Here is a 13761-nt window from a genome sequence, read left to right on the forward strand (position 1 = left end):
AAAATGGCGCGAAATACAAACGAGAAGAGGGCGAGAATAGAATGAAATTTTCAAGACACGGAAAGGCTTTCCCTTGGATGATACGTGCGTACGTCGAACGAGACCGCTTCAATATTCACTCTGTCGCTTCTCTGTTGTCCGCTTACTGAATACGCGTTTCCGCTATGAACAAAGGAAAAGGTGTGGACAGAAGGAAAGGACAATTGCGCGTTTCGACAAGGATTAGTCGTCAAACGTGGAGAATTACATCCGTTTCTTCTGTTTCTTTCTGAAATTAAAATCATAGATACCATAGGAAAATCGCCTCGTAACGTAAGATCGTTGAGAGATTTTCATCTCTGTGCGGATTTTTCCTTTAAAAATTATACTCGTAACGAGGTTCTTGCGGTCAAAGAGTAGCGTGTCGATGTGCAGGGAGGAGAAATTTCGCAAAAATAATTATAAAACGGCTATGTTTTTCAGGAAGATTAAAAGATTGGAATAAACAAGATTCATCAAAGTTCACTTTTCACTTGATTTTCAGCGCCAACATTTTGACGACACCAAACAGCTTTCCTCTAACAAAATATCGTGACAATTTCACAGCTCTGAAGAGAATCGAACTTAACTTATTTCGACACAATCAAACACAACTGTATATACAATATCGAATTTCGTGGAAATAATTTTTACTCCAACTTTATGAACACGATGATGTATCCCTAATGAAACGTAAATTCGCCGCGATGATTCATCCTGCATTTTCATCCTTTCGCCGCGAGTTTCGAAATCCAAAATCCCCGCACAATTTCTGTTAATAAATTACGCAACGATGACCACCTGGATCCTCACGCGCGCCGAGAATTGTCCAAGTTAAATGGCGCAGAGCGCGGTGGACCCGCGAAATTTCTCCGCAATTTCGCGGTTCGATCGACCCCCGGTTTCCACGTCACGTCGAAATGATAAAACGTCGTCGCGCTTTCATCGGGCGCCGCTCGGTTTTATCAGCGAGCGGCCGCGCTCGTCGACAAGCGGATTATTAATCGGCGCCAGGCCCCGAATATCGTTCGATAAGCTTTAGAAACGGGTTAATGGAATGAATCGACTTTATCGGCCGAGAAATTCGGACAGGGTTTGCATCTATGTATATATCGGCAACGCGAATTTGCGGGGACGGCGGTCGAGGCGGTTGTTAAGAGACACATCTGCGTCAGGTTGATGCATACCAAACATGCGTGAAACACGGCCTGTGTGTGTTTTGACCTTGAATGTTGCAGTATATGGTGACAAGCGTGGCTTCGATTTGCGGCTAATTGCGCGATGGACTGCAGTGAATTTCGTTCGAGGATGCGGTTTGATAAGGAATTGGCTCGAGCGATCGTCGTCGAGTAAAATGACAGGTGCGTCGTAAAATCTTTTCGCATTCCCCGTTGAGAGCAATTATGTACCAATTTTATTCTCGAAAGTGTATTCATACTTTTTAAACGGAAGTTAAGATCGAAGAAAAAGAATTTGACATTCTTTTCCATTTAATCACTATCTCTCTATGTCTATTTTTTTTAAACTATTCTTACTTTTAATCACTCCATCCGCGATCTTTTTCATCCATCGATCATTAATTTCGATACATTTTCTCCAATTTATATTTCTTATTTTTCCTTTATCGAACTTCTCCTCTTTCTACGTATACGATTTTCTACGATTTTCCTTTCTATTTTTCCCTCCCGATCACAATCTCGTTTCTAAGATTGATGCAGCGAAAACAATACACGTGCTGCGTGAATCGATAGATATTGCACGATTCCAAGAAATGCGCGCACGCATACAGCGAATTTCGCAAATGCAATTTTCTCGGAAGAAGGCAAGAAGCAACGGTTTCTAAACGTGATGTTCACGCGCAGGTGGACGTGAACGAATCTCGAACGCACAGTAAAATCGTCCCCTCCCCATTACGGATTAACGAGATTGACTATAATTAGAGGCGTTCTCGTCATCTGTTATTCGAATCTGGTCGCTCGAATCTAGTTTCCACATTGAGAAATAGTTGGCAAACGGAACGATGGTTATTGTTGTTTCGAGTGTCAATTATTTATAACTGTAACTTATGAAGCGATATCTCGATGGATCAATAATATTGCCTAACGAACGTTGTAACGCGTTTCATCGTACGAGAAAAATAAAATCTCAAATCTGTCAAATTTAAACTTTAATTTAACCCTCTCTGAAGCCGAAACTTCCTACGTATAATGGTCTTATAATCAAACTCTAACGAGTTTCTCCAAAGATGAAACTGGAGGACACGTCGCAAATTTGCAAAGCTTTCGAGCTTTGAATACGAAATAATTACCTTTCCATTCGTGTTTTCCGAATGTTTCCGTTTCGTTAATTAATTTGACGCTTGTTGCCACGGTTCCATAAATCCTATTGATCATAATCGATCCAATTTCGCCAAGTTTTCATTTTAACTTTTCAATTCGACTTGACTATTTAACGCTCGACGAAGAAATCTAAGAACCTCGTTAATTTTCTCTAAATATGACCAGACCAGACCTCGCTCGCACAACTGCTCGTTTCCGTTGATCCGGATTAAATCGTGATTTGAATAGGCTCGATAGAATCGCGATTAGATTAGGTGGCAATCGCTTCGAGCTCTGAATATTGCATTATTCCTCTTCGACAAATCGCTCTTTTCGTCAATTTTCCATCTCTCCTCGATTTAATTATTATTAATGCAGATTGGAAAAAAAAAAAAGAAATATCGATTCGTTTTATAATTCTCAATAATCTAAAAGTAGGGAACCAATAATTTCTATAAACGAGAACAGTTCGATACCGTTTACATTGCAATATGATATGAAAGGTTAAACAAATTGGCTGAATATTTAAAATCTTGCCAAAAACGAAGATCTAAAAATATTAACGATTAAGAATGAAATAAACTAGAACGAAAAATAGCTATTAAAAAAAAAAAAAAAAAAACATATCGAGAAAGGATATAAAAAATTGCACTCGATCCGAATCGAAACGGAGGGATAAACAATTGATCCCGAACACGTATTTTCTTTCGATCTGGACGAAATTCCGTGGAGAAAACGGGACAAATGCCTCGAGTGTTTCCCCAATGTAGTTCGACATCAAAATTTCACGCGTTTGAAGGAGTTGAATTCCCGTGCTAATTAATTAAGTTAGAATAAACGTTGAACCAAGCGAAGCACCCGCAGCATATTTACCTTTCCCCGGAAAATAGGAGGAGAGGAGAAACTAAAGAGAGCGTGCGAGCAACGAAAATGCCGTAACCTTGTTCAACATCGATTCTTGTGTAAAGGGGAGCAAAAAAAAAAAAAAGGAAAAAAGAAAAACAAAAAAAAAAAAATAAATAAATAAAATAGAAAAGAAAATGGAGGATAGAGAGGAGAGCTTTAGCTTTAGGAGAAAGAGAGAGAAAATCGATACGCATACGTATATAGATAAATATCCAAGCTATTTGAATATCGTTTGTGTCGAGGAAGATTTATAAATAAAAAAAAGAAATATGATTGGAGACCTACCGTTGGGTACCGTCGGTGGTTTTTTCGTCTGCACCCTCGCTGTCGCGTTGTTCACCTGTCAAATAAATAATGGAATATTAACAATCTCTCGATTACATCTCACTACCGTGCCGATTTTATTCCTCTCGATCGATCGCGAGATTCGCGCTGCCGCCTCTTTTCGTATCGAGTAAAAATATAAAAATTCCATCTCGTCCATTTGTTTCGTTTCGAAGAAACGAAAACTTTGCTTCGTCGTTTCGAAAAAATTTCAAATCGTAAATCTCGTTTAAAAATTTAGAACGAAAAAAATTTACTTGAGAGTTGAAAGAAAATTTATTCGAGAAGATGTTTATTAGAAGATTAGAAGGAAAGATATGCGCAAGGATATGTGAGATTTAAATTTCTAAATCGAAGGAAAATATTTTATTTTATTTTTCTTTTTTTTTTTTTTTTTTTTTGCTTTTGACGAGCAAGGAAACAAATGGACTCGAATGGGTTAAAGACCCAACAACGCCAATTTCGCGGCTCGTGCACGAATCTCGCGATCGAGGACATTGATGGATGCGCAATCAGACTGGTAAATGCAATTTCTCGCGGTATCAGCCTCTCAATTTTCATTTTCGACGAAATTTGGCGCAAAAAGGACCCCGATAAACCGGAGAGAGGATGTTCTGCGCATCGATCAACGGCCAAATGAGAAAATTACTGCAGCTGTGCATCGTTAATTTATTACCTTTCTTCCTTTTTGTTCTTTCTTTTTCTTAGTTGTCTTCAAGTTTCGAATAAACGTTTCACGAAAAAACTATGGAAACTTGGAATATGAAATAAATCTATATAAATTTAACGATGTACAGCTACTTGCAATTATATTCCGTTTTCTTTCTCGAGTAATCCTCAATTCGTCAATTTGGCGATGGAGAAACTAACGTTAAAAATATTATTTTGCAAATTTTTACACAATCTCAAGGCAAACTATTGTTCGCCAAATTTAGAAATTGATTCGATTCTCTTTCCCTTCTGAAATCTTATCTAAATTCAAGGAATGAGTTGGACGTTGTCTGTCGAGAAAAAAAAGATGCGGGCTCTTCAAAAGAATTCTCCTTTTTTTTGAAACCTTTTGAAAATCCCGCCAAATTGAATCCTTGGCCACGATGATAACGACGCGTAAATTTAAATATCGGAAATTTTATAAAATTTCGAAGAAATGACGTTCACAATTTCAAAAGAATATATATATATATTGAAAAAAAACAAGAACGAAACGATACTTTTTTAACAATAAGAATTTTCCATCTTCGAGGCCAAGAATGAAAAATATCTGATCGATCGTTTCCACGCCTACGATTTTCAATCACTCTATTCACTTTTTTCCTAAATTTTTTCTTTTTTCTTTTACATTGCATCGATACGAAAAGTAGAAAAACTCTTACGTTTAAAGCTTACAATCTTAAAAAAAAAAAAAAAAGAAAACGTTTAGTTTACCATTAATCCATACGTGAAAAGCGATCGATCGACACGATTTTCGATGCGAAAATCCGGCAAAGTGTAGGTAAATAAGCAAAAAAAGAAAATCAATCTCGAAACTTTCTCCCGTAAAAAAAAAAAAAAAAAAAAAAAATGAAAAGAAGATGACGAACAATCGCGAGAGGCGCGAAAAGAAACAATTTTTCTTTCTTTTTCTTTTTTCTTTTCTTCTTTTTCTCCTTCTTCTTTTGGTCGTTAAACGCTCCACTTTTCCGGACGATCGGAAAAAAAAAAAAAAAAAAAAAAAAGATGGTTATAAAAAGAAATCAAGAGACCGTCGCTGTCGATTTCCGATTATCTCGATCTCTCGCACAAGTACTTTCGTCGCTGGTGGGTAAAATTAAAAAGAAGAGAAAAAAAAAGTAGTAACTAGAAGAAGCTAAATTCTCGTCGGTTCGGCGTTTCTCTTTATCAGCTGGATCCCTCTTACCGTGCGCTTTTACCGTTCCTCGGATTTTTCCCCCATTTCCGCTGCTTTGCCTTCCGTCTCTCCCCGTCTTTCTTCCCCCTCCCCCCTCCTTCCGTTTTCCTCTCGTATTTCGTTCTCACGGAAAACGAGATCTCCATCCCCGATTAAACGGAGATTTTGTTCATCGTTCGTTGACTCTTGTGCACGTAATATTATTTTATTTTTCTATTTTAGTTAGGTTAGATTTGCATCGACTCGTATCGAGATGAGCGATTTCTTTTTTTTTTTCTTGTTTTCCTCTCTCTCTCGAAATTTTAAATTCATTCATTCATTCATTCATTCATTCATTCGAGTTCTCGATCTTTAATTTCCTACATTAATTTACATGGTAATTTTATAATCTCCGATTTATTGGTTCAATTCGGGCCAACTTTATGGATAACGATTTACCATTTTAATCGGCCGTGATTCTTATCCAGGCCGTAGCCGATTCATCGTTCACCTTTTATTTGCATATTTTATTCTCTGATTTTTCAATATTTCTGTATTTCTGCCACGCTTACGCTTATCACCCATATCCCCATTATCTTCGTGTTACCGAATTTTGTAATTCAATTACGCAGCTCCACAATCCACAATTTTAATCTAACTTCTTTTTTTCAGAATTTCAGAATCCATAAAACTTAAAAACAGAAAAGGAATTCGTCTTCATATCAACCCTACACACATTTATTTCAATAATTTCGAAAAATATCTAAACACTTCCACTGTCTTCGATTACCGTTTTCGATCCAATTCGCCCCGATTCACCAATTTCCAATAACTCTCGTCCAACTTTTAAATTGTTAGCTAAAGCAAAATCTTTCAAACATAAAACGATATCCCCGTATTTTTCGCCATTCTCGATATCCAACAATCAGCATCCTATCCGCGGTTTATCTACGCCACCCGGTATTTGTTTGTCGCGAGAGGATACGGTCGGCCAGGCCAATCCCGATCTACGTTATCGACCGATTTGCATTTTACGAACGTGTTCCAATCGATCGAGGGGTTTGTTCGCCGCGTTATATAGTTATGATCGGATTAAACGAACGTCGCCTTCACGTAACGAGCAATCGTGTTCAATTCAACCAATCAGAAGTTACGTCTCTCTGGATGCCCATGATAAACTGGTTAATTAGAGGGTAGGTCGACAAGCAGCTTCTCTTTGGAGATTTCGAAATATTTATTATTCGATTCTCTCGCTTCTTTGGAGAAGTTTTTTTCTTGAATTTTTTTGTAGAAATAAAATTTGGGAAAGTCTAGAACTATATCAAGGAGAAAACTTTTTATCTATATTCAACTACTGTTATTTCCAATGTTTGGCATGAAATTTTATACAAAATTTATATTAGGTTCTCGCAATTTATATTAGAAAGCATCGCTTGCTCGCTGCTTATGAATATTGATCAACGATCCGATTTTGGTATCGTTGGTATCAACGTCTCGTTTCACGGAGAAGTTTCGACGTTTTTAGAGTTATACGTGTTTCATACGCTCATGAATATTAAATATCGACGTGGAACGTTTAGCAAGTATGAAATGTTGCCCGTCAGGGGCAAGATCCTTTATATTCTGCGACAAAGTTTCGCGGCTCGTGTCATAATCTTTTATTCACCGGTGAATATTAAATATCGGTGAGCATCAACCGTTATGCGACGAAAATTTCGCCACGTTATTATTTCGTACGCGTTAAATATTGAAATGGCTGCAAAAAATTTTGTAACCTGCGCAAAGATTAAAAATTTCAATTTCAATTTTATTTTTTAGATTCCAAAAAAAAAAAAAAAAAAGAAAAGAGAAGAGCGCTACAATTATTATTCACAAAGCATCGACCTCGTGGAATTTAATCCAATTAACGGAGATTTTTTTCTTTACTTTAAAAGCAAAAAATGCGCAACAAGTGTACATCTTTCTCGAAAATAATCGTATAAAATGAAATATTTACAGATCGCTAATTCAGAATATTTAAATCGACCAATTGTGAAGATTCCTCCTCCTTTTCACAATAAATAATTTCCCCATTGTCCTGTTCCTCGTCTACGAAATTCAAATTTAAAATTTCCACTAAAGTTTCAAATATTGGGGTGAAAGTTTTCCACGCACGAACTACGATCTATTAATGCAACGACCGCCGTCGCGATTACAGAAATCCGCCGAAACTTTTGCACCCGTCCTCAATCGTTAAATTATCGACAACCCCCACGATCCTTAATATCGCGGCCATAAACGGGAGAATTCATCGGATAAATCGAATCTCTCGAGGAGCCACACACCCGCCGACAAATATTCATCGCGAGTAAATGAAAGGCAAACACTAACCTGTCGGATCTTATTGTTAGGTAAAATTGAACGAGCGGTATACGCAACAAACGAGCAAACAAACCGGGCATCTACGTTGTCAGAATCGATGGCCGTGCCCGCCTTGTTGGACGACAAACAATGCGAGCACGGATGAACCTCGAAATCTTTGTTTGCCATACGTGTATCGTGTCCAACACCCGGCCTGCGTACCTTCTGTAAATCCGATTGTTTTGCAAATTAGACCGTCCACGCGTACGGCTCCCGATTGTTCCTTGTTGTTCCAACTGATTTTATTATCGTTCCCTCGTTATCTCCACGATCGAGATTGAAATTAAGAGAAACAGAGGAGAGAGAGAGAGAGGGAGGAGGGAGAAAAGAGACGGCCGTTGGATGGTTAAAATTGGTGGTGGGAGGGAAGGCGAGCGTGGAATTTTCTCGTCGTCAAGCTTATCGAAAATTTCCATCGAAATGGGCCCTTGAACTTTGATGTTGAAAACTCGAGTGAGTTCATTTGAATTCTCGCGATTTTCTGGCAGTGGATCAATTTTGGAGAACCACTTCGGTTTAGAAATTGGGACAAGTGTATTTGGGCATTGTTCTTCGATCCAATCGCGTATGTAATTACTGGTATTAATATATATATATATATATATTTAGAGAGAGAGAGGGTATGCTGTAAATTTGTATTGTATTTTATGTATTGCATAGTACGCGCGAAGGAAAGATATTTTTTTTTAATCGATAACGATTTATTCATTTTATAATATAACCGGTTTCGAAAACAATATTAAAATAAACAAAAGGAGGGACGTTAAATTTTTAATATTATACGTTTCAAGTATTTTATCAAAAGGGAAATATTTTTTTATATTCGATATTACCACCATTCATTTCGTCCAATAATTTAAACAGTTTGACGCGTTTCCGAATAATATTTTTCAATTTATTCGAATATCGTGTAATATCATTTTATTTATTACAATTTATTAAAGGATAATAAATATAATTTTTCAAAGTATAGAAATTATATTTTTTTTTCGTGCCGCAAGGAACGAAATATTTAAAAAAAAATCCTTTCCAAAAAGTTATTGTTGAAACAAAATTTAAGAAATGATCGTTTCTAGCATGTATTGTCGAGCATTCGAAAATTGTCTGGCACGATTTCTTTTCCATTTCACTTTTATCGACAGTTTAATTCGATTTACCGTGAATCGAATTTTCCGTGGAACCAAGTTACCCGATCTGCCATAAGTTAGAGCAGAGCCTGGTATACTGCAGCTTAGATCTCTCCTGGCAGCGGACTTAACGTAACGTGATTTATCGTGGTCCAGATTTGCTACGGAAGAAGGTGCAATCTTACTTTATTCCTCGCGTGTGTACGTGATCCAAGTTTCCTTGTTTATTATTAGATCTTACTTTAATTCCCTATAACATAGACTTATCTCGTCAAACACGTGAAAATATTAGAGTCTTGCGAATTCCTTGTTGCAACCTGGGATCTAATGAACAGAGCTAATCGTGGCAATAAAATTTACATATCCCTTAGATATCCTTCCTTTTATAAACAACGCTTCGATCCTCAACTCGAACCGGCTTAATCGCACATTCACTTCCGAGGAGGGGATGAAAAACCTCTAATTTTTAACCAATATCCTTTCGATATCCTTTTAACAGGAAACGAAGAAAGAAAAATCCTTGGAACGCGTTACATAAAGGGGGGATAAAAATCGAAATTCTTTTTCCCCTCTCTCCTTAATCCTTTCAAACGATCTTTACGCGTAATCGAATTCCTACAGGCAACGAGCCTGTTGAAATCTCGACAGAAATCTACCGATCGAAGCGCCATCCATTCATCTATCGCCGCCGATTTTCCCCTATCAGATCCAGAACCTGTTCCGCGGTTGTTACAATATTATCTCTATCGTCGGGCCAGGCTTACCTCTATTTGCGCGTGCAAACACCAATAAATCCATCAGCGCCTCGTTTGCCGACAGATAAAACGACGTCGACCAGGGTCAGAGCCTAGACTCCAAGAGCCGTCCTCGATCATCGACCCCCCTCCCACCACACCCTCCGCAAAGACTATCCCACCCAACTATCAACCCGGATAGTCAAGCCTTTATCCGCTATTAACTCGGGCAGATTCTCGATTCAATTTCGTGGACAGAGCCGGTCGTTGGGCGACGATATCGATCCGATTAAGGGAACCATTGTAATCGGGGATCCTCGATTGACATCGAAGCCAGCGTCTGGTCTGTCGGCTCTGGACGATCGTCTCTCGATTATAATTGCGAAATAAAGAAGAGAAAGAAAGGAAAAAGATAACGTGTCGTCTCGACGTCTGGTAAATGAGAAAGAGGGAGAGAGGGGATAATAGACGGTACACACACGAAGTTTCGTGACGCTGGCTGACACGAACGATCCACGATTTCCGGCCGATCCGGGCCTCGCTCTATCACCGCGATCTGAATTGAAATGCAGGAAGTAAGTAAATCTTGGCCCATTGTAAATTGTGGCTCGTTAAGATTTGGCCTGGAACGCAGCCTCGACCATCGATTTTTCGATCTACGCGCCTCCCCTTTCCACCGAATGACACACATCCCCTCCTTTTTCTCGATGGGGACGAGGGGAGGGCTGAATAGAAATTTTGATTCGAGAGCATATTGGAGTAAGAGGGTATGAAACGCTTACTTAAGAGGTATTTCGAGGTCTGATCGATATTGGATACGGCATCTACATTTTAATCGAAAACGTGTAAAAGGGTATAGGTCGGATCGGTTGATCGATAGGCATTTTCATTAACTAAGCCTTGTTGTCCTCGCCTGTAATTTATAACGCTTGTTCACGTTATTCTCCTGTTGGAAACACGACTTTTTCTCCCTCGGTCGAGACTCGATCGACCCGACGATTTTAATTTAAACACCTTTCTCTTTCTCAGATTTAAAAGAGCCGGAACGTGAGGGAACGTCCGTATTAAGAATATCTCGCAGATCGAACAGACACCTTTGACAAATACCTTTAATCCCAGGTCTAATATATTCGAGTAGTTGGACCGATTACCGCCAGATGTCTCGCGACCTCTTTCTTTCTCGCAAGCGTTCTGTACTTCGTGCAAAAGAAATATCGCCGAAAGAGGAGAGGAATCCAAGTCTCGATTCATCATCGAAGGCCATAAAGAAGAAACAGATAGAAGAGACACGTTCGCGCTCGAACGAATTGATGGCCGTCATCCTCGAAAATTCTGACTACCGTAAATATCGGTATCGATGATGGTCGCGTGATGGTACAAGATGTTGGCCGGACGAACGTCACACAGCTTCGGGCACATATCGGGCAACCTTGTTCCCCCGTATCTGCATAAATTTGACTTGCTAAGCCCGAAAATTCGAGCCACCTGTCGTTATGCCAACGTGCATGAGCTACGACGACACCACTAGGTCGTGCTTCCTGCTTTCCGGAATGCCACGGTTCCGGCGGAACGAGAGAGTTTGTTTTCGTTCTTGCTCACCTTCGTGGTGTGTGATATGACCCTCGTCGTGGCCTGCTACCCTTTTCACCTGGTCTTCTTGCCACGGTTTGGCTGGCTGGTGGTATTGATTCGAGGGGGGATGGGCGAGTTTCCACCAACGGTGGTGGTGGTGGCTTTTCGGGTGTCGAAGTTTGAAGGGTGGAATCGAAGCGTTTGGAGAACTCGTTGGAATAACGAACCAGGTGTTTGCGGTTGGATGTGGCGCTTCTATAGGGGATGTGTAAATGCGTCTTCTTTTTGCTACGTGACGTTATTTGTCATTTATTCGTATTTAACGTATCCCAACGCGAGTGACGTGAATGCACGCGTCATGAGGATTTTCCATCCTGTGGATAGGATGGATAGTAACGTTATGGATTTTCTATCAAGAAACGTAAAAGAGTTTTCAGATAGCCAGCTTTCCATTTGTATATATATATATACAATAGTTTTTGAATTTCGTTACATCCTTTAACGTTTCACGAATACTTTTTGTATTCATCGATAAATCAATATCTTCTTCGATTTTAAATGCCGATTTTAAAAGTTTAGGGATAAAAATATTGCTGTTTTCCTTCTTTACCACGATTCTACTATCCCCTTTATATTTTTTGATTCATATTTTTCTTCAGTGGTGTTAATGAACCACGAAGTGGGGATCTTATATATCGATCTTTCTTGAAGATTATTTGAGGATTAATTTGTCCGTATAAAATAATTATCCGTTTCTCTCGTTCTTCAACCTTTTCGATGTTACTCTTATCGACGATGACCCGAAATCGTCGCATGGTTTCTTGCTCGTTAATTCTCGAAATCGTTTATTCGCAACGTGAAATCGATTTCGGATGTTTTGCGACGAAATGTCCTCGGCTTCCTTCAAAATTACTCGAAGATCGATTTCGATCTTCACTGGTAATATTATTTTCAATTGGAAATTTCACAGTGCAAGTACGAAAGTAACGAAAGACAAATGTTGATCCTTGCGAAAGCATTGAATTTGAAATTCGGCGCAAAAGTTGCCGAAAATCAATATCGCAGATTATATCCAAAAGTTCGCACCAGAGTTTCGCACGAATAACCCAATTTCTCGAACGTCCATCGAGAATGAACGAACCGTTTCTAAATATCGAAAACTTTCCAAAAACATGGACATTTCCCTCGAGAAAGAACCCCTTCTTCGATTCGAAATGACGACGAAAAAATCCTAGAATTTATCGAAAAAAAAAAAAAAAAAGAAAGAAGAAAAGAAAAGAAAAGAAAAAGGGAGAGACCCTTCGATCTCCCCAAACAAACCCTTTCGTTGCAGAGGGGCGATCAACAATGCTTGCAGCGGGAGCGTGCAAAATTGAAGCCCGCTAACGAGGCCGAAAGACCTTCGATAATCGAAGAGTATCGGGCCGCTCGCTAACTACTGCCGGTGCTTAAACCAGTTTGAACTCCTCCTCCCCTCCCCCCCATGAATGGAGCTTTGAACGAATGAGGTGGTGGAAGGAGGAGGGGGTTGAAACGCGAGCGCGGCCTCGCGACACCTCCCCTCCCCTCCATTCACTGGCCCATTATCTTAACGAACGGCCTTTGTAGTCATCGAGCATTGTGTTTTCACTCGTTACCAAGGTGAGCAAAGATCGAACTTCCCAGTTCTGCCCGAAACTTTTATCGAGCGTCGTTTCAAGGAGAGATCCCTCCCCCCTTTTTTTTTTCTTTCGCGATATTTCTTCGGTGAAAAGATAGGATCCGATTCTCTTGAAAGGATCTATCGAGTTCGAAGAAAAGATTTTTGCGAGTATAAGTGTGTCGTAAGGAGAGTGAAAAAAGATAGGGTTCTCGTTCTGTTCTTGGTCACCTTCTGGCATCTATCGAGCATCGTTCGAAGAAAGATCGTAGATTCCGTCGTGGAGAAAGGTGGAACTTTGTCACGGTTTATCAAGTATATATTTATTGAATAACAAGATCGACTCTTTCCAAGAAGGATGCTTCAATCATCGAAAAAGATAAGATAATTCTTCTATTCGTGCTTCGGTTTGATACTTCTCCAAAAGAAATTCCAAAAAACTTTTCCAAATGTTCGTGGTCTCACCCACTTTCAAATCCACATAGTTTTAAAAAGAATTCTTGAATCCTGTCCAACTTACTCCTCCTTCGAATCGAATAAAAATAATAAACGTTTGGTTGATTCTTCTCCTTCAACACGTGCGAGAAAACTTCCAAGATGGGGAGATCCGTCATCGGAGGATTCTTTCGAATCGTATCGATCCTTCCATCCCGACAAGTTGGATGCAATTAGAGATTGGGACGAAGCAAGTTGGGAAACGTTTGCATTAGAAATTGATTCGATATCCCCAATCCTTGGCGTGTAACGTGTAATTTCTTCGATTAGGATCGAAGATATACGATTTAACATGGAGCACGGGTCTCCCAGGAAATTCCTCTTGGCCTGGTTCGAGGGTAATTAAAGCGGCGTTATTACG

At 39.4% G+C, this 13761-nt stretch overlaps 1 protein-coding gene across 13 annotated transcripts in view; it reads right to left on the reverse strand.

The window, feature by feature from the left end:
* The window catches only part of LOC100868187 (RNA-binding Fox protein 1), a 305806-nt gene that overhangs the window by 55214 nt on the left and 236831 nt on the right, over positions 1-13761 (reverse strand). For all 13 annotated transcript variants that reach the window (XM_012493722.3, XM_086909539.1, XM_086909540.1 and 10 more), the window contains one exon: positions 3528-3582. In XM_012493722.3, the coding sequence (XP_012349176.3) occupies positions 3528-3582 (55 nt within the window). The remainder of the gene's footprint in view (positions 1-3527; positions 3583-13761) is intronic.

The sequence above is a fragment of the Apis florea genome, unplaced genomic scaffold (assembly GCF_048593485.1).
Source record: "Apis florea isolate Af1SG1 unplaced genomic scaffold, ASM4859348v1 contig_3158_pilon, whole genome shotgun sequence".
NCBI classification, from domain to species: domain Eukaryota; kingdom Metazoa; phylum Arthropoda; class Insecta; order Hymenoptera; family Apidae; genus Apis; species Apis florea.